We start from the raw sequence: 21,849 nt of genomic DNA on the forward strand, positions 1-21,849 counted from the left end.
CAAACAGGGATTGATTCCAAAAAGTATCTACTGTCATGATTCCAAAGAGTATCAACTGTTATAGTAGTACTAGGTGCATTCTCTTCCTGATTTCCTCTTAAATCATTTCAACTAGATATTCCACTTTCCGTTTACTTCTCAAATCCCTTCATTCTGTATAGACAAGTGAAGGAAATGGCTGCCGTTCACTTCATAAATGGGAAGCATTAAACTGACTTACAGTAAATCTAGCAGCACATTCATAACATACACTACATGACCAAAAGTATGTGGACACCTGCTCATCGAAAAGCTCATTCCAATTTCATGGGCATTAACATACCTGCCTTTGCTGCTATAACAGCCTCCACTCTTCTGAGAAGGCTTTCCATTAGATGTTGGAACATTGCTGCGGGGACTTGCTTCCATTCAGCCACAAGAGCATTAGTGAAGTTGGGCACTGATGTTTGGCCTGGCTCGCAGTCAGCGTTCCAATTCATCCCAAAGGTTTTTGATGGAGCTGAGGTCAGGGCTCTGTGCAGGCCAGTCAAGTTCTTCCAAACTGATCTCAACAAACTATTTCTGTATGGACCTCGCTTTGTGCATAGGGACATTGTCATGCTGAAACAGGAAAGGGCCTCATCTAGAATGTCATTGTATGCTGTAACGTTAAGATGTCCCTTCACTGAAACTAAGGGGCCTGGCCCGAACCATGGAAAAACATCCCCAGACCATTAGTCCTCCTCCACCAAATATTACAGTTGGCACTATGCATTGGGGCAGGTAGCGTTCTCCTGGCATCCGACAAACCCAGATTCGTCCGTCGGACTGCCAGATGATGAAGCGTGATTCATTACTCCAGAGAACGCAATTCCACTGCTCCAGAGTCCAATGGTGGCAAGCTTTACACCACTCAAGCCGACGCTTGGAATTGCACATGGTGATCTTTGGCTTGTGTGCAGCTGGAAACCCATTTCATGAAGCTCCTGACGAACAGTTCTTGTGCTGACGTTGCCTCCAGAGGAGCTTCAGCACTCAGCGGTCCCGCTCTGTGAACTTGTGTGGCCTACCACTTCGCGGCTGAGCCGTTATTGCCCCTAGATGTTTCCACTTCACAATAACAGTACTTGTAGTTAGCCGGGGCAGCTCTAGCAGGGCAGAAATTTGACGAACTGACTTGTTGGAAAGGTGGCATCCTATGACGGGGCCACGTTGAAAGTCACTGAGATCTTCAGTAAGGCCATTCTACTGCCAATGTTTTTCTATGGAGATTGCTGGCTATGTGTTTGATTTTATACACCTGTCAGCAACGGGTGTGGCTGAAATAATATAATACACTAATTTGAAGGGGTGTCCACATACTTTTGTATATATAGTGTATTAATCAACTCAGCCGTTAACAGAGCTCTCATCATGACCCGTCCAAGGCAGTCAGTGACACTTCTGGGTGAACTATTGTCACCTTGTTTCTGTTGCCTCTTGTGTGGTATCGGACAACCAAAGACTTTCATTAGCTTCAAAGAGAGAGGCGTTTTGTACACAGATTCATTCACAGCTCTTCACTGCTCCATTCTGGGGCTGTGTAAACTGTAGAGTGGGGCATGCCTATTCATCTTGAGCTATATATAACCTCCTTGTCCTACCTCCAAGCCTGTTGGGAGAAAACGCAGAGAGAAAGAGATGGGGGTGGAGAGAGAGGAAGAGGTAGAGAGGCAGAGCAATGGAGAGTTGGAGAGAGAGAGAGAGGTGGGGGAGGATAGAGAAAGAGCTGAGTATCTTTTCTGCTCATTTTTTATCCCTTATTTCATTCAAGGACATTTCAGCAGTGCTCTTCTGAAAAGGCCTTGTCACACTGTCTGTAAGCGTTGTCCTTATCACCATGAAAAGCCACACACTTCAGTAGCAAGCAGTATGCATCACTTACCCGTGTTTGGAGGCTTTGGTGTCATTATTCTGTGCAACATTTTCATAGTCAAAATCACACAGAAATGTTTGTTACAGCCTAAGCTTAGTCATGCAATACAGTAAGGCAGCACTCAACTTGACAGACACGAGTTGTTGTACATTATCAATTTCAATGAAAGACACGAGTTGTTGTACATTATCAATTTAAATTAAAGACACAAGTTGTTGTACATCTATCAATTTCAATGAATGTCATATAATATTTGAGAGTCTTGAACCTGTGCGTGAAGCATGTCCATTGCTCAGTGCAGTAACTAAGGGAATCAGGGGTTTGTTAGTAACTAAGGGAATCAGGGGTTAATTAGGAGCTGAGGGAATTGGAGGTTTGTTAGTAACTAAGGGAATCATTGGTTTGTTAGTAACTAAATAAGTCAGTTTGTTAGTAACTAAGGGAATCAGGGGTTTGTTTGAAACTAAGGTAGTTGGGGTTTGTTAGTAACTAAGGGAATCTGGATTTGTTGTGGAGTTAGATATCTGTCCATTTTTACATTGACATGCTGATTTAACCTTTGCAATTCATCTTTTAGGCCTGGGCTTATTTACGATTCTCACGCTACGTGCGTTCAACCCTTCGGCAGATATCTAACTCCAGACATTGTGGTTTTGTGGAGGTAGCCTTTATCGAACATGATTGCACTGATCTACCATTCTGATACAAGATGTAAATAGCTATTCTATCAAAACTGGTTGCCAGGATAATGTTAAATTAACGGCCATTAACTTGATTTAAAGAAGCATATTTTAAATTCTGTTATTGGAAGCTAGCTATCATGTAGTCTCACACAGTTAACACTATTTATCAAATGAATCCAAGCACACATTTCCGCAATGTATCTGAAGTTTTGTTATGGCTTGGAAAAAGGTTCTGCGTTAATAGGGCGTGGCATTCCTAGCATATTTCAACTGGATGTCTCAATCAGTCAATGCTGACATCCTGAAACAAACATCTGTCTACCGAGCTTATTCTCAGTGCCCCGGCTGCCCGCCGGAGAGATTTGCTCTGCCTCCTCATTCTCTACAGAAAACTAAAACTGGAACCCAGGCTATATTTCCCAATTCTCTCTTCTTTTCTCAGCATGTTCTACTCATGAACATTAGATTCCTCCCTCCCTAGGCACAGACAACCTCCAGTATCCATCCATTCATCCTTCAGCCCGTCCACCTGTCTATGAATCTGTGTTTCCTTCTAGAAGCATCCGTCCATCTAGCTAATAACAGGTCACTGTGTGTTGTCGGGGGTCTGAATTTATGGGTCTGCCTGGTGAAAGGATGCGGGGGTTGAAAACAAAGAGAGGGAGGGAGAGAGATAAAGAGAGAACGTGTGAGAGAGAGAGACACACAGAGAGGAGAATGAAGAGTCTGTAGCTCAATTGGTAGAGCATGGCGCTTGTAACGCCAGGATAGTGGGTTTGATTCCTGGGACCCCCCTTACGTAAAATGTATTCACGCATGACTGTAAATTGCTCTGGATGAAAGTGTCTGCTAAATTCCATTGTAGAGAGAGAGACTGCTGGAATCAACAGAGACCTCTTGGACTGGGGCCAGACAACATGAATCTTTAGTGATTGTGTCTGTACTCTGTACTGATGGTGACTTCCCCTCTGGGGGGTAGCTGCCTGGAGGCAATGCATTAACTAATGCAGCCTTCATCACCTTAATGACTACTGTGCTAGGCTGGTAGCTCCAACCTAATGTATGTTCCAAATGGCACGCTATACCCTACATAGTGCACTACTTCTGACCAGAGCCCTATAGGACCTGATCAGAAGTACTGCAATATTGGGAAATGGGTGCCATTTGGGACGTGGCCCTACTGTAGCCAGCCAGCAGGCTTCCAGGAAATGAAATGAGACTGTTAGAGCTATTTTGTCTTCTACGTAAGGGTTAGGGAGATGGAGTAGTCTGGGTACCAGTCTCTTTAGCTAACATCCCACTCCTTCTCATTGCCAAAGAGACTGGCCTTTTGGCAATCTTCAAATATAAACATTCTATCATTAATGAGCTTAAGGATATCAGAGGATTTGATCCTGATCCTATCATCCAATTGGATTCAGTGTTCAAACTTAATTCATGATCTAACATTGGGCATTCTGACATAATACATTTAATTGTAAACATAAACATTGGGCACGGGGATTCCTGTTTATTGAATTTTTACCACCAGCCAATGTGATCACATCATACCAGAGAAGCTCTCGCCATTCAAACTTCCCCGCCAGTTCATTTTAGTGCAAAATAAGTGACCAAACAATTGTTCTACTTCTGGGACAAACAATGGGCTAGGCTACTGATTGAAGAGCTATAAGAGGAATAAAGAGGATGGAAGAGAGAGAGGCCAATGGAGATGCATGAATTGTGCAAGAAAGGAATAGTGAAGACAGATGAGTAAATTATAAATTAATTCATAGACTGGGCTATTAATCCACCATTCGTATGCTAGCCTATATATTAGGCCTAGCCTACAGTGAATTTAGGCGACCACTACCTGTGCAATGCTAGCCAGAGACCAACATTTGTTTTGGTCTAACGCACGTTTTGTAGCAATTAATTTAAGTTGAACATCGCCAAATGTTTCAGTTTAATTAAATGTGCAATAAAAAAGTACAATGCCTAGGCCTATTTAATGAAACCCTGGTTGTTGGCCTGGGCAACAGATCGCAACGCAGCGAATCCCTATTCCCCACTGAGCTCATTTTTGGAAATGGCAAGTTCACTTTCTCATCCATAAACACATATCAAGTTCAAGTACGCTGTCCAGCAGCTCACATCAGCAGGATGGGGGGCAATTTCATTAGGAGGGACGTCTAAAAGCGCCAGCATGCTTCAGTTCGGCTGGCGCCAGGCCAGAGGGCATACTCCCTTTAAAAAAAACTTCGCTTAAAATATGAGGAAAAGGGAAATAGTACTGCTGTCCATTTTGAGACGCCGTAGCTCCTCCAGATAATCAGAATGAATCTAAAATAACTCAAGAAATCGGTCATTAACTTTGACGTTTTAACCGAGGAGATCTTAGTCGCGCAATTTTACATCTAACTAAGATGTTTGGTGCAGTATTTCACAAGGAAAACGAGTTGTCTCTCGTTGAACGACAACAAAGGGTGCGTTCGTAAATTCACTCTGGCTATCTAATCTGATTTCAGAGCACTCGTCTGAGTGTGCCAGAGCGCAGAATAATTGATGAATTTATGAACGCTCAACACCCGTTATGGCCGGTGTCAGTAAACGTCGACAAAGAAGCGTAATTAAATTGATGCCAGCAGCAAAATTACTGTCACCAACGCTCTGGACAAAATGTAAACAGCCTAACCAGCTATGCTATGGCGTGTAAAATGGTCAGAGTGAGGTGTTCTCTCATTTGTGTCTGGAAGTAGCTAGCCAACGTTAGCCAGTTAACTTGGGTTCTTGATTGCCGTTGTGCGGTCAGAACGCTCGGATCAACACAACCCCTCATCCAGAGCGTCCAGTGTGCACTTCGAAGGCTCCGAGAGTGAAACGCTCTGAATTTACGAACGGACAATCTGACAACGCTCTGAATTTACGAGCGCACTACAGTTTGAATTTACGAACACACCCAAAGACTTTATTGAATAATCCCTTCTGTTGACCAATCACCGACAAAGGAGCATAGACTTCGGCTCCGAGTTTTGGCTTGCCTCAAGAAAAAATGCCGTGAAAAACAGCCGAAAAAACCCCACCGAAGTCCAAAACAAATAGAAACCTCAAAATGTCTTCATAATATGTGCACAAACTCTTATGCGGACGCCTTAACGTGAATCACTAAAATAATTATTATGATCACATTTCCTCAATATAAATATTAGACCTATGGGGACACCTATACATTTGGCAGCCAAGCATGAGTGATCGTTGTATCTTTTTATCGTATAGCCATGTTGAAATATCTTCACGCCTACAATAAAAAACACCAGGTTTATGTCATAAGAGTTAATTAAATGAAGAAAAAAAATAATTAGGCCTACAGGGGGCAGTTTAGAAAAATGAATCCCGTGAAAATCCTCCTCTGGTATAAGCCACACTCAGTGTCCCCTTTCCTAAAAATATTTTCAGAACACTCCAAAATCTCAGGTTATAAAATGTACGAGGAAAATAAAAAATGACTCACGATCTACAGCAATCCTTTAAGTGGACCACAAAAAATATGAAATACTTAGGATGCTTAATAAATGACAACAAACAACAAATATATAAAGGTAACTTTATTCCATTACTCAACAATATGAAAGCAGGTGTAATTAAATTGAATAATCGTCCCATAAATCTTACCGGTAGAATAAACCTCTTTAGATTAGCATGGCTCCCAAAGCTTTTGTATTTATTTTTATTACCACACACAAAGACATTCTTTTAAAAAGTATACTCGACAATAACATACTTTTATATGGAAAAATATAACAGAATAAAAATGAAAGTTTTACATGTTCCTACATCTGAGTCTCCCTGCTGTTTGTTGCTACTTGGCTATCTGCCAAACTTTTTGTTTTTTACTTTGAACACATTTCCCAACGTCTTCGTTTTTTCCTCGCTCAACGTTTTACTTAAAGCATCCGGGGTGAAAAAGTTTAATCTGAACATGGTTCTACAGGATCTCCACCAGCCCAAAAAGCTAAGTAGCGTTAGTAACATTAGCACTATGCCATCTAATTACGGTCGCTGTACTCATAATATACAGGAGAACTATCACCTTATGGTGAGGATAGCCGTGTTGCAAGACCAGCTTTAGATGCTGTTAGGGCAATTTAAGTGTAGGAAAGGATGAAATGGCGTCTGTACCACCACCAGTAAATACAGATAGTAGTATAAATCCAACGGCACATTCCCCGCAGCCAGACAATTTTCTCAAGGCTTCTGGAAAGAAATGCTGTCGGCATGCTCAGCCGGTGTCGCTCATTCAGCCGACAAACTTCCAACCGGTTCTCTCCATTCAGTAACGAGGCTGCGCTTTCTCAGGTCTGTCCTCCACCCGTTACGGGTCTGAGCTACCGAAGCCTCCAACCATTAGCTTGGACAAATTGAAAACCCTAGTCACTGGCGACTCCATTATTCGCAATATTAGATGTAAAAATACTCATCCAGCGACCATACACTGTTTACCAGGGGGCAGGGCTACCAACGTAAAGGCTAATCTGTTGATGGTGCAAATTGAGGTCACCAAGCACAACAGCTTCAGCGTGTAAATCAGCTAGAAAGATGTCGGCATTGAGTAATCGTGTCTGTGCCTCGATCTAGGTTGAGCAAAACAAAACATGGAGGTGTTCGCCTTTGCAATCTCACTGGAATAAGACCTCCATTCCGGTCATTATTGAAAGAGATTGTGATATCTCACATCTCAAAATAGAGTTACTTAATGTAAGATCCCTCATTTCCAAGGCAGTCATAGGCAATTAACTAATCACTGATCACATAATCTTGATGTGATTGGCCTGACTGAAACATGGCCCAAGCCTGATGAATTTACTGTGTTGAATGAGGCCTCTCCTCCTGGTTACACTGGTGACCATATCCCCCGCGCATCCCGCAAAGGCAGAGGAGGTGTTGCAAACATTCATGACAGCAAATTTCAATTTACTCCCAAAAAGACTGTTTTCCTATTTTGAGTTTCTAGTCATAATCTATGCAGCCTACTCAATCACTTTTTATACAGTGGAAGTCGGGAGTTTACATACACTTAGGTTGAAGTCATTAAAACTCATTTTTCAACCACTCCACAAATTTCTTGTAAAAAAACTATAGTTTTGGCAAATCAGTTAGTACATATACTTTGTGCATGACACAAGTAACAATTTCCAACAATTGTTTACAGACAGATTATTTCACTTTTAATTCACTGTATTATAATTCCAGTGGGTCAGAAGTTTACATACACTAAGTTGACTGTGCCTTTAAACAGCTTGGAAAATTCCAGAAACTGATGTCATGGCTTTAGAAGCTTCTGATAGGCTAATTGACATCATTTGAGTCAATTGGAGGTGTACCTGTGGATGTATTTCAAGGCCTACCTTCAAACTCAGTGCCACTTTGCTTGACATCACGGGAAAATCAAAAGAAATCAGCTTAGACCTCAAAAACAAAATTGTAGACCTCCACAAGTCTGGTTCATCCTTGGGAGCAATTTCCAAACGCCTGAAGGTACCACGTTCATCTGTACAAACAATAGTACACAAGTGAAAACACCATGGGACCACACAGCCGTCATACCGCTCAGGAAGGCGACGCGTTCTGTCTCCTAGAGATGAACGTACTTTGGTGCGAAAAGTGCAAATCAATCCCAGAACAACAGCAAAGGACCTTGTGAAGATGCAGGAGGAAACAAGTACAAAGGGATCTATATCCACAGTAAAACGAGTCATATATCGACATAACCTGAAAGGCCGCTCAGCAAGGAAGAAGCCACTGCTCCAAAACCTCCATAAAAAAGCCAGACTACGGTTTGCAGCTGCACATGGAGAAATGTCCTCTGGTCTGATGAAACAAAAATAGAACTGTTTGGCCATAATGACCATCGTTATGTTTGGAGGAAAAGGGGGAAGCTTGCAAGCCGAAGAACACCATCATAACCTTGAAGCACGGGGGTGGCAGCATCATGTTGTGGGGGTGCTTTGCTGCAGGAGGGACTGGTGCACTTCACAAAATAGAAGAAATCATAAGGGAGGAAAATGATGTACATATATTGAAGCAACATCTCAAGACATCAGTCAGCAAGTTATAGCTTGGTCGAAAATGGGTCTTCCACAATGACCCCAAGCATACTTCCAAAGTTGTGGCAAAATGGCTTAAGGACAACAAAGTCATGGTACGGGAGTGGCCATCACAAAGCCATGACCTCAATCCCATAGAAAATGTGTGGGCAGAACTGAAAAAGTGTGTGCGAGCAAGGAGGCCTACAAACCTGACTCAGTTACACCAGCTCTGTCAGGAGGAATGGGACAGAATTCACCCAACTTATTGTGGGAAGCTTTTGGAAGGCTACCCGAAACGTTTGACCCAAGTTAAACAATATAAAGGCAAATACTAATTGAGTGTATGTAAACTTCTGACCAACTGGGAATGTGATGAAGGAAATAAAAGCTGAAATAAATAATTCTCTCCACTATTTTTCTGACATTTCACATTCATAAAGTAAAGTGGTGATTCTAACTGACCTAAGGCGGGGAATTTTTTACAAGGATTACATGTTAGTGGTTTTGAAAAACTGAGTTTAAATGTATTTGGCTAAGTTGAATGTAAATTTCCGACTTCAACTGTAGCTACTGTTGACAGGCCTCCTGGGCAGTATACAGCATTCCTCACTGAGTTCCCTGAGTTCCTATTGGACCTTGTAGTCATGGCAGATAATATCACATTTTTGGTGACTTTAGTATATACATGGAAAAGTCCACAGGCCACCTTCAAAAGGCTTCGGAGTCATCAACTCATTGGGTTTTGTCCATCATGTCTCCGGACCTACTCATTGCCACAGTCATACCCTGGATGTAGTTTTGTCCTGTGGAATAAATATTGTGTATCTAAATGTTTTTCCTCATAATCCTGGACTATCGGACCACCATTTTATTACGTTTGCAATCGCAACAAATAATCTGCTCAGGCCCCAGCCAAGGATCATCAAAAGCGTTGCTATAAATTCTCGGACAAACCAAAGATTCTTAGATGCCCTTCCAGACGCCCTCCACATACCCATGGATGTCGGAGTACAAAAATAGGTTAACTACCTAACTGAGGATCTTAATTTAACTTTGTGTAATACTCTAGATGCAGTCATATCCCTAATAACAAAAAATAGTTGTCGCAAAAAAATTGCTCCCTGGTATACAGAAAAGTCTTCCGACTACTTGGGAAGACAGTACTGTGGAATATCGAAGAGCCCTCACTGCTGCTCGATCATCCTATTTTTCCAACCTAATTGAGGAGACAATTAACATTTATTTTATTTACATCTTTCACTTCAGCAGTGATAAATTCATGAATGTCTTCAATGAATAGATCATGATCATTAGAAAGCAAATGATGGACTCCACTTTGAATCTGCGTATTTCTCCAAAGCTCAGTTGTCCTGAATCTGCACAGAACTGCCAGGACCTAGCGTCAATAGAAACGCTGAAGTTTGACACATTCATGAAAATAGTCATGGCCTCTAAACCGTCAAGCTTCATACTGGACCCTAATTCCAACTAAACTACTGAAAAAGCTACTTCCTGTGCTTGGCCCTCCTATGTTGAACATAATAAATGGCTCCCTATCCACCGGATGTGTACCAAACTCACTAAAAGTGGCAGTAATAAAGCCCAGAAAATGTAAAAAACTATCAGCCTATATTGAATCTCCCATTTCTCTCAATAAAAAAAAAGCTGTTGCGCACTGCCTTCCTGAAAACAAATAATGTATATGAAATGCTTCAGGCTAGTTTTAGACCCCGTCATAGCACTGGGACTGCCCTCGTAAAGGTGGTAAATTACCTTTTTAATGGTGTCAGACCCAGGCTCTGCATCTGTCCTCGTGCTCCTAGACCTTAGTGCTGCTTTTGACACCATCTATCACCACATTCTTTTTGAGAGATTAGAAACCCTAATTGGTCTACACTGACAAGTTCTTGCCTGGTTTAGATCTTATCTGTTAGAAAGATATCAGTTTGTCTCTGTGGATGGTTTGACCTCTGACAAATCAATCGTAAGTGTAGGCGTTCCTCAAGGTTCAATATATTGTTTTCAATATATATTCTACCTCTTGATGATGTCATTCGGAAACACAATGTCAACTTTCACTGCTATGCGGACGACACACAGCTGTACATTTCGATAAAACTTGGTAAAGCCCCAAAATTGCCTTCCCTGGAAGCCTGTGTTTCAGGCATAAGGAAGTGGATGGCGGCAAATGTTTTACTTTTAAACTCGGACAAAACAGATGCCCAAGTTGTTGGATATGACAATTAATCTTGGTGGTTGTACAGTCGTCTCAAATAAAACTGTGAAAGACCTCGGCATTACTCTGGACCCTGATCTCTCTTTTGACAAACATATCAAGAATATTTCAAGGACAGTTTCTTTCCATATTCGTAACATTGCAAAAATCTGAAACATTTTGTCCAAAAATTATGCAGAAAAGCTAATCCATGCTTTGTCACTTCTAGATTAGACTACTGCAATGCTCAACTCTCCAGCTACCCAGATAAAGCATTAAATAAACTTCAGTTAGTGCTAAACACGGCTGCTAGAATCCTGACTAGAACCAAAACATTTTATCATATTACTCCAGTGCTAGCCTCTACATTGGCTTCCTGTTAACGTTAGGGCTGATTTCAAGGTTTTACAGCTAACCTACAAAGCTTGCTCCAGCTGTAAAACCTACACGTACGCTACGGTCACAAGACGCAGGCCTCCTTATTGTCCCTAGAATTTTTAAGCGAAAAACCGGAGGCAGGACTTATTCCTATAGAGCTCAATTTTTATGGAATGATCTGACTATCCAAGTGAGAGACAGACTCAACCTTTAAGTCTGTACTGAAGACTCATCTCTTCAGTAGGTCTTATGATTGAGTGTAGTCTGGCCCAGGGGTGTGAAGGTGAACGGAAAGGCACTGGAGCGACAAACTGCCCTTGCTGTCTCTGCCTGGCCGGTTCCCCTCTCTCTACTTGGATTCTCTGCCTCTGACTCTATTACAGGGTCTGAGTCACTGGCTTACTAGTGTTCTTCCATGCCGTCCCTAGGAGGGGTGCATCACTTGAGTGGGTTGAATCACAGATGTGATCTTCCTGTCCGGTTTTGCGCCCCCTCGGGCTCGTGTGGTGAAGGAGATGATCGTGGGCTATACTCAGCTTTGTCTCAGGGTAGTATGTTGGTGGTCTGCGGATATCCCTCTAGTGGTGTGGGGGCTGTGCTTTGGCAAAGTGGGTGGGGTTATATCCTGTCTGGTTGGCCCTGTCTGGAGGTATCGTCGGACGGGCCTCAGTGTCCCCTGACCCACCCCCGTCTCAGCCTCCAGTATCTATGCTGCAATAGTCTATGTGTCGGGAGGTTAGGGTCAGTCTGTTGTATCTGGTGTAATTCTCCTGTCTTATCTGGTGTCCTGTGTGACTTTAAGTATGCTCCCTCTAATTCTCTTTCTCTCCCTCCCGGAGGACCTGAGCCCTAGGATCATGCCCCAGGAGTACCTTGCCTACCTCCTGGCTGTCCCCAGTCCACCTGGTCTTGCTGCTGCTCCAGTTTGAACTGTTCTGCCTGCGGCAAGGGAACCCTGACCTGTTTACCGGACGTGCTGTTTTCGACTCTCTCTACCGCATCTGCTGTTTCAACCTCTGAATGCTCGGCTATGAAAAGCCAACTGACATTTACTCTTGAGGTACTGACCTGTTGGACCCTCTACAACCACTGTGATTATTATTTGACCCTGCTAGTCATCTATGAACGTTTGAACATTTTGAAGAACAATCTGGCCTTAAATGGCCATGTACTCTTATAATCTTCACACGGCACAGCCAGAAGAGGACTGGCCACCCCTCAGAGCCTGGTTTGTCTATAGGTTTCTTCCTAGGTTCCTGCCTTTCTAGTGAGTTTTTCCTTGCCACCGTGCTTCTACATCTGCATTGCTTGCTGTTTTGGGTTTTAGGCTGTGTTTCTGTATAAGCACTTTGTGACATCTGCTGATGTAAAAAGGGCTTTATAAATACATTTGATCGATTTTAACCTTCCAGACTTGGAATTGTATCAACTCCCTACTCAAGGCTTTTACTTGCTACATAGGGCTAGTTATTAAATGCACTAAAGAGGAACAATGGGTACATATTGAAGATGCACATGCTCATGTCTATTTTTAAAGGATAAAGCTAAGAACATTAACAACTTAATAGTTAAGAACACTAGAACGATATGGAAGAAAATGAAACGTATATTTTGCAAGAACCAATTTCACTCCCTAGAAACACAACCTTATGGAACAATCCTTGGATAGCTTTTTTAGAATTCATCGATAAATTGGCCCACATGGAAAACTAAAGGCATAGAAACCGTAAATGACTTGGTAATAGGAAATACATTTATTTCCATGACAGCTTTAAAAAACAATTTTGGACTGACCAATGTAGGTATTTTCAAATACATCCAATTGAAAAGTTTTATATCACACAATGTTAATTTGAAATCTTTTGGACATCAGAGTAATCTTGAGGGAATCCTATTTGAGTCACCAAAGGATGTTCATATGATAGATAAACTATAGAAAACCTTGCAGAAAGCCTATACACTGTTTTATTATTATTATTGGAACCAAGATTAAAAAAGAATTGATATTGGCACAAGATGGAAGGAATGTTGAAACATAACTAATGAGATTACAGTTAACAAAAATGTACTCTTAATCCAGTATAAATTAATGTATAGAATTTATTATACAAAATTCACAAATTCTACAGCACAATGGCAGATTCATGTTTGAAGTGTAAAACATCTAATGACTCCATAATTCATAACTAATGACCATCGTTATGTTTGGAGGAAAAGGGGGAAGCTTGCAAGCCGAAGAACACCATCATAACCTTGAAGCACGGGGGTGGCAGCATCATGTTGTGGGGGTGCTTTGCTGCAGGAGGGACTGGTGCACTTCACAAAATAGAAGAAATCATAAGGGAGGAAAATGATGTACATATATTGAAGCAACATCTCAAGACATCAGTCAGCAAGTTATAGCTTGGTCGAAAATGGGTCTTCCACAATGACCCCAAGCATACTTCCAAAGTTGTGGCAAAATGGCTTAAGGACAACAAAGTCATGGTACGGGAGTGGCCATCACAAAGCCATGACCTCAATCCCATAGAAAATGTGTGGGCAGAACTGAAAAAGTGTGTGCGAGCAAGGAGGCCTACAAACCTGACTCAGTTACACCAGCTCTGTCAGGAGGAATGGGACAGAATTCACCCAACTTATTGTGGGAAGCTTTTGGAAGGCTACCCGAAACGTTTGACCCAAGTTAAACAATATAAAGGCAAATACTAATTGAGTGTATGTAAACTTCTGACCAACTGGGAATGTGATGAAGGAAATAAAAGCTAGTAAAAAAACTAGTCCTGTATTAGCAGACCGATAAAGGGCAGATATTGGTTTTGTTTAATCACAAAACCGGATGGAGCAATATATGTCCAGTGATGTCCTCAAAACATATTGCATGTAACAATGTAACAAGAGATGGGGAGGTTGGTTGGGGGGGGGGGGGGGGGGGGGGGGGGGGGGGGGGGGTTGGCTGGGAAGGGGAGGGGAGGAAAGAGAGAGATGGGGAGGTTGGTTAGGAAGGGGAGAGAGAGAGATGGTGGGGTTTGTTGGGAAGTGGGGGGCGAGAGAGAGAGATCCCACCTCTGATTCCCAAAACCCCCTTTCCTTCCCAAACCCCATAGAAACAGTATGGGAGTTTGTCAAAGTTGGATTTGTTTTCGAATCATTTGTGGGTCTGTGTAAGCTGAGGGAAATATGTGTCTCTAATATGGTCATACATTTGGCAGGAGGTTAAGAAGTGCAGCTCAGTTTCCACTTCATTTTGTGGGCAGTGTGCACATAGCCTGTCTTGTCATAAGAGTCAGGTCTGCCTACGGCGGCCTCTCTCAATAGCAAAGCTATACTCACTGAGTCTGTACATAGTCAAAGCTTTCCTTAAATTCTCTCTCTCTCACTCTCTCTCATATATTCCCTGTCAGACAGACTTGATTTTCCACTCTCCAGACTGGCTCACCGTGTGATCGTAGTACTGTACTCTACTGTCATATCAGGCTTCTTCTGTTTGCAGTAATTAGAGCAGTGTATTGGGACAGTTATGTTGTTTCATATTGCGTGCTTTGTGCAAACACAGACCTGAGACTTGCCACAGGCGTTTAGTGTAGAACAGCTAGCCAGGTCTGAAGAGACGGTGGTTCAGTTATGACAGAGCAGGGGGCCATGTCTGCTTGCATCTTAGTTGAGGTTTGTCTGGGATTTGTGGGTGTGTGTGTGTGGGGGGGTGTGTGTGGGGGGGGCGTGTTTTTAATATCCTTGTGGGTACCAGAAGTCCTAACAAGGATAGTTAAACTGTAACGATTTTCCTCTTCGTCTGAGGAGGAGTAGGAAATATCGGACCAATGTGCAGCGTGGTAAGTGTCCATAATTCGATTTTTAATAAATAAACTGAACACTGAACAAAATAACAAAAGCACAAACAAACAACCGAAACAGTTCTGTATGGTGAAACACAGACACAGAAAATAACTACCCACAACCCATAGTGGGAAAACAGGCTACCTAAGTATGATTCTCAATCAGCGACAACGATCGACAGCTGCCTCTGAGAACCATACCAGGCCACACACAGAAATACAAACATAGAAAAAACAACAGAATGCCCACCCCAGCTCACGCCCTGACCAAACACATAGAAATAGACAACCTAGACATAAAACATAGAAACATACAAAGCAAACTATGATCAGAACGTGACATAAACAAGGAAAATTTGCCGGTCCACACGAGGAGAAATGCTATGTTAGGTTTAGGGTTACAATTAGGGTTAGGGTTACAATTAAGGTTAGGGTTAGGCATTAGTGAGGTTTAGGGTTAAGGATAGGAGTTAGGGTTTGGTATAGTTTTAGGATTAGGGGTTATGGTTAGGTTAAGGGTTAGGGTCAGATTTAGGGTAAGGGGTTAAGGAAAAAGGATTTTGGATGGGAATCGATTATTTGGTCCCCACAAGGATAGCAATACAAAACTGTGTGTGCCTGTCTGTATGCAAGTTTGAGTAAAATGAGGGCAAGTGATTAACAGTGTGCTTGTTTATGCACTCTATGTGTATGATGATTGAGTGTGTGTGCATGTACATGTGCATATATGTGTGTGTGTGTGTGCCTCTCTCTCTCTCTCTTTCTCTGTGTGTGTTTAGCCTAGCAGATCCTAGCTGCCACAGTCTGATAAGAGCTCGTGGTCTTCAAACGGAGTTACTCCGCGGCTCAGCAACGGAAGGGAAAATGACCACGTAGTCATGGTCCAGTGCCGTGGTCTAGCAGGCTGCTTCTGCTAGACTGATTGGTTGAACCCGTCGTTGAGGGGGTTTGTGTCGTCTGCTTGACTCAATATATTATTATTTTGATGAGAGGACACTTCAATAAAAACACCAATCAGTGCTTAGCAACAGGGATGGTGTTTGTTCAAGTTGCAGGTACATTGGGATTGAAACGATGACATGTCAGATTTGAGAGAGATGGGTTGAGAGAAGATGGATTGAGAGGGTTTGAGACGAGAGAAATCTCAGTCTATTGCTTATGGTTAATACTGTAATGAAATGTTGATATTGTATGGAAATGAGTGTTTGTAGGCTTAGGCTGTATAAAGGTGTAGAAAATAATAACATATTTAACACTGAGCCAAATATGTGGTTTGATTGATCCATCTCAGAAAAGTTGGAAGTAGAAAATGATCACACACACATTTTTTGTTGTTGTATGTAAATATGCTTAAATTCCCTTTTAGAATGCTGTATTTAGACATAAAAACAATTTATGACCTTTAACTCTGCTTCAGTGGGGAGTTTGAGTGACTTGATACTGTAGGAAAGAGAATGCCATGGGGGAAATCTTTACTTTTCTCAACTGAATAGGGGACCCGCGGGTTGAATTGACATTGCTCTTGCACAGTATGTCACAGAGGACAAAAGACCAGTTCCGTGAACAGTCTTTGTCCTTCTGAGAGGCAGAAAGCTTAGGAATTCACTTTAAGATCCCGTGTATATTTGGGTTGTAGCTAGTATAGGCCTCAACTTAGCAGACATGCAGAGTTAGAACACACAAATGCCTTTTTAGATTTAGCATGATTCACATGGAGGTTGCCCTGAATCCCACCCAGTCCAGTGTCTCTCCTACACGTAAAAAGTCCTAAGTGATTAACATTAGCAAATAACCTATTGTGAAGCTTATGTTTAGTAGAACCCCATCTCTCCCCACTGTTCTCTATGTGTTGATGGACGTGGTCTGTAGTTGCTTCAGACAGTGATGTGCTCCTATTGGTCTCCCAATGCCTGTAATCCAGCCATCTGGGAACCTTGGGATGTCCCTACCCTAACCCTAAAATTAACCCCTATCCTTACCCTAACCTTAACCGAGCCTTAACTATTTTACATTTGACTTCAATGGGGTGGGGACGTTCCCAAGAAAGCCGGATAGCAAGGACCCCACGTCCACCCCTGCCCTCTTCTCCTCTGTTGTCACCCTTGTCCACCTCCCCTCTCCTCCAGCCGCCACTTCCCAGATGCCCAGTTACCATGGCAACAGAGGCACGGAAGCGTGGAAGCAAACCCAGCAGTCCGGGTGTGATAGTGATTGTGGAAACACTGGACTGGGCTATAGCTATTTGCTTTACTCATTTCATACGTATATATTCTATTCTACTGTATTTTAGTCATTACCACTCCGTCATTCTTTTACTTTTAGATTTGTGTGTATTGTTAGATACTACTGTATTGTTGGGAATAGGCTGCCATTTGGGACGCATCCAATGCACTGCACAGGAAGTGGCCCTATTTCTCTCTCTCTCTCTGTTGCTCAATTAAAGGCTGAGGTTGTTATCGGCGCGTACGATAGTTATTAAGCAAAGTGCAAGAGCAGCTGACTGTCGGTGATGAAGTGATTGGTTTTTACTCTGAGCTGTAGATGTTTATCAGGCAGTGCTGTATCTCTGGTCTGAATTATGTGTCGTTCAATCTCTCAATAGATTATTGATGATAATAAGCCGCATTCAGACAGTTAGCGAGGTTGTTCGTACCACTTGTTTAGGATGTTCACCTATTCTCTACCACTGCTACTTTATAATACAAATTCACAGATTGTGTTGATTCACCATGCTTAACAATTAGGTTGTCAAGGAGTGATATCGCCCGAGAGGCCCTGTCTCTCCTTGTCTGTTTGTCTGTCGGGGTGCTTGTGTGCATGTCTGCCTATCTTCACTCCAGTTAACTAGACTGTCTGGCTGTCTATGTTGAAACTGACAGTTTTATCTGAAAGATGTATGCCCATCTCTGTCTGTAGGACACAGCGGGTCAGGAGCGATACCGGACCATTACCACAGCATACTACAGAGGAGCTATGGGCTTCATCCTGATGTATGACATCACCAACGAGGAGTCCTTCGGTTGTGTGCAGGACTGGTGAGTCAACTATTTATTTCTGTCTGTTTTCTTCAGCAGGTGTCATGGCTTTTCTTTTTGTTTTCACCTCCCTCTAACCCTTTGCATCCGTAATAGGGTGTTGTTGTACATCCTTTATGTCAAATACAGTACACCCTGTATGTCAAATACAGTACACCCTGTATGTCAAATACAGTACACCCTGTATGTCAAATACAGTACACCCTGTATGTCAAATACAGTACACCCTGTATGTCAAATACAGTACACCCTGTATGTCAAATACAGTACACCCTGTTTAAAAGGCAAACAACGGAAGAAATTCCAAGAAACGGTGTGATGAGTCATTGGTTAGCTTGGCTGAACATGGCTTCCACCTCAGTGGCCGAAGGCAACCATTTTGTGCACTGAGACTTAAGTGGAAACAATGGGAAGCAGTGCATGGCATGAAACTCCATATTCTTCACTCACATTGGGACCCTGAAGCATAGTGTGGATCGATAGCTGCTACAGTCGCATAGTATAGTTCTAACAGCAGGGGAGATGTCCTTACAACACACAGTCTGTGTTTACAGAGAGAGAATAGTTACACAATGTCGGCGAACACAGACTAAAGTAGAGTTGAATGGTTGAATATGCATTATAGCCCAACTATTCTCAGTCGCACTTCAGTCAAACATTTTAGCTTATAATGTCTTAATGGAGTCTTCAGAATGTCTTTAGAAGTCCTATATTGTGGTTTCACAAATCATAAGCTAGTACAAAGGTGGTTAGCTCGTTTGCTATGTCTTGGTTGAGAAGTTGGCATAGCTAGCTGTCTGGTAGTTATCTAGCTAGAACAGTAGGCTATGCTAAGCAGCTAATATTGACTAGCTAATTTGCTTATATTTGATATAAGGTAATGTTATTTAGCTGTCATACATTTTAGAATGGAACAACGCGATGTGAACCACAAACCACAACCCTCCAGCGTTAGCTAGTAGCCAACATAGCAAGCGCTCAACCAAGACAACCAGCTAACTATGTCAAATGTGTTAAATGTTCCATGAACAGCACTTCCATTTGAACTAATTCAATATTATCACAACACAACACAAAAGATGCATATGGTACTTCATGCAAGCTTACCCATAGGCCTATTTTATCACAACCGGTTATAGTTCCTCAGAGGTTACTACTGCACTGTAGGAAGACCAAGGGAAAGGTTTGCTCTTTCTCAATGGGTCTATATGCTTGCATCACTAAACTGAATGATATTTAAACCAAAAAAAGGAGGAAAAAAGGGACAGAACAGAAGCAAACGGCAGTCCAGCGGAGGGGCTTAATATTTAAATCTATTGATTGTAGCCCTCACATACACTCTGCTTCTTCAGTACAGGACTGAAATCTGAGACCGGTGTGAGACTTGAGGCTGAGGGGGTCCTAAAATGTACACCGTACTGTGGTCTAGTTTGGTATAGAGCAGCACAGCTGCCTGTGGTCAGTTAATGGACCAACAGAAGCCTGTTACACTGCAAGCCCGCTTACAGACTAACTGGGGGACACTTTATTTGGTGTGATTATAAACGGCTGATAAAAGCATTATTAGATGCTTGATAGAGACTATGCATTTGAGAATGTATTAACCATTTATATTATTTATTATTATAAACTGTGTGGTTCTAGCGCTGAATGATGATTGGCTGACAGCCGTGTTATATCACAGGCATGACAAAACATTTATTGTTATGTTGGTAACCAGTTTATAATAGCAATAAGGCACCTCGGGTTTGTGGTATATGGCCAATATACCATGACTAAGGGCTGTTTCAAGGCAATCCGCGATGCGTCATGCATAAGAACAGCCCTTAGCCGTGCTATATTGGCCATATACCACACCCCCTCAGTGCCTAATTGCTTAATTATATTATGATATATACTCCATGATTCATGAACAACAGGCTTTACATAGCAAGTCTAATGGACAAACTATGTCATAGTGTTCATTTGCAGTGCTCTCGGAAAGTATTCAGACCCCTTGACTTTTTCCACATTTTGTTACGTTACAGCCTTATTCTATTCTTATTCTTTTTTTCCCTCATCAGTCAACACACAATACCCCATAATTAACATAGTTATTCAGACCCTTTACTCAGTACTTTGTTGAAGCACCTTCAGCAGCAGTTACAGCCTCGAGTCTTCTTGGGTTTGACGCTACAAGCTTGGCACACCTGTATTTGGGGAGTTTCTCCCGTTCTTCTACGCAGATCCTGTCAAGCTTTGTCAGGTTGGATGGGGAGCATCGCTGCACAGCGATTTTCAGGTCCAGGGTCTGGCTGAGACACTGAAGGACATTCAGAGACTTGTCCCGAAGCCACTCCTGCATTGTGTTGGCTTAGGGTCGTTGTCCTGTTAGACGGTGAACCTTTGCCCCAGTCTGAGGTCTTGAGCATTCTGGTGCAGGTTCATCAAGGATCTCTCTGTACTTTGCGCTGTTCATCTTTCCCTCGATCAAGCCTAGTCTCCCAGTCCCTGCCACTGAAAAACATCTCCACAGTATGATGCTGCCACCACCATGCGTCACCGTAGGGATGGTGCCAGGTTTCCTCCAGAGGTGACGCTATGGCATTCAGGCCAAAGAGTTCAATATTGGTTTCATCAGACCAGAGAATATTTTGGCAAACTCCAAGCGCGCTGTCATGTGCATTTTACTGAGGAGTGGCTTCCGTCTGGCCACTCTACCATAAAGTCCTGATTGGTAGAGTGCTGCAGTGATGGTTGTCCTTCTGGAAGGTTCTCCCATCTCCACAGAGGAACTCTGGAGATCTGTCAGAGTGATCATTGGGTTCTTGGTAACTCCCTGACCAAGGCCCTTCTTCCCCCCGATTGCTCAGTTTGGTCGGGCGGCCAGCTCTAGGAAGAGTCTTGGTGGTTCCAAACTACCATTTAAGAATAAATGAGGCCAATGTGTTCTTGGGGACTTTCAATGCTGCATACATTTTTTTGTACCCTTCCACAGATCTGTGCCTCGACACAATCCTGTCTCGGAGCTCTACGGACAATTCCTTCGACCTTGTGGCTTGGTTTTTGCTCTGACATGCACAGTCAACTGTGGGACCTTATATAGACAGGTGTGTGCCTTTCCAAATCATGTCCAATCAATTGAATTTACCACAGGTGGACTCCAAATCAAGATGTAGAAACATCTCAAGGATGATCAATGGAAACAGGATGCACCTGAGCTGTCTCATAGCAAAGGGTCTGAATAATTATGTAAATAAGTTATTTTTGTATTTTATTTTTATAAATTTGCAAGCATTTCTAAAAAAACAGTTTTCGCTTTGTTATTATGGGGTATTGTGTGTAGATTGATGGGGGGGGGGTGGGGGGGGGGTTAATCAATTTTAGAATAAGGCTGTAACGTAACAAAATTCGGAATACTTTCCGAATGCACTGAATACTGCACTGAGGTCTGAATACTTTCCGAATGCACTGTAGGTACCTAGGGATCATACTGTGGACAAGCTTATGTACACGACACAATCTAATCTGAGAGACTCTCTCCTCCACTTTGAGCCATCTGAGGCTTTCAAAATGGGAATGGTCAATATGAGTATGTGCTGGAAGTTTAAGAATAATCCTGACTAATTAGTTCTGAGACGTCTGCAGTTTGTTTCTCATTATCTTGGGGGCTTATTGTACCAGGAAGAGCACACATCTTCAAGGTGGCACTGAACAAGAACCCCTGCCAATGCCACCAATGCATTCTTATCCAGATATTTAGAGTT

General features: G+C 42.5%; 1 protein-coding gene across 2 annotated transcripts in view; it reads left to right on the forward strand.

The window, feature by feature from the left end:
- The window catches only part of LOC129818987 (ras-related protein Rab-3C-like), a 71,595-nt gene that overhangs the window by 15,182 nt on the left and 34,564 nt on the right, over nucleotides 1–21,849 (forward strand). For both annotated transcript variants that reach the window (XM_055875409.1, XM_055875410.1), the window contains exon 3: nucleotides 17,985–18,103. In XM_055875409.1, the coding sequence (XP_055731384.1) occupies nucleotides 17,985–18,103 (119 nt within the window). The remainder of the gene's footprint in view (nucleotides 1–17,984; nucleotides 18,104–21,849) is intronic.

Source organism: Salvelinus fontinalis, chromosome 21 (assembly GCF_029448725.1).
Source record: "Salvelinus fontinalis isolate EN_2023a chromosome 21, ASM2944872v1, whole genome shotgun sequence".
Classification (NCBI taxonomy): Eukaryota; Metazoa; Chordata; class Actinopteri; order Salmoniformes; family Salmonidae; genus Salvelinus; species Salvelinus fontinalis.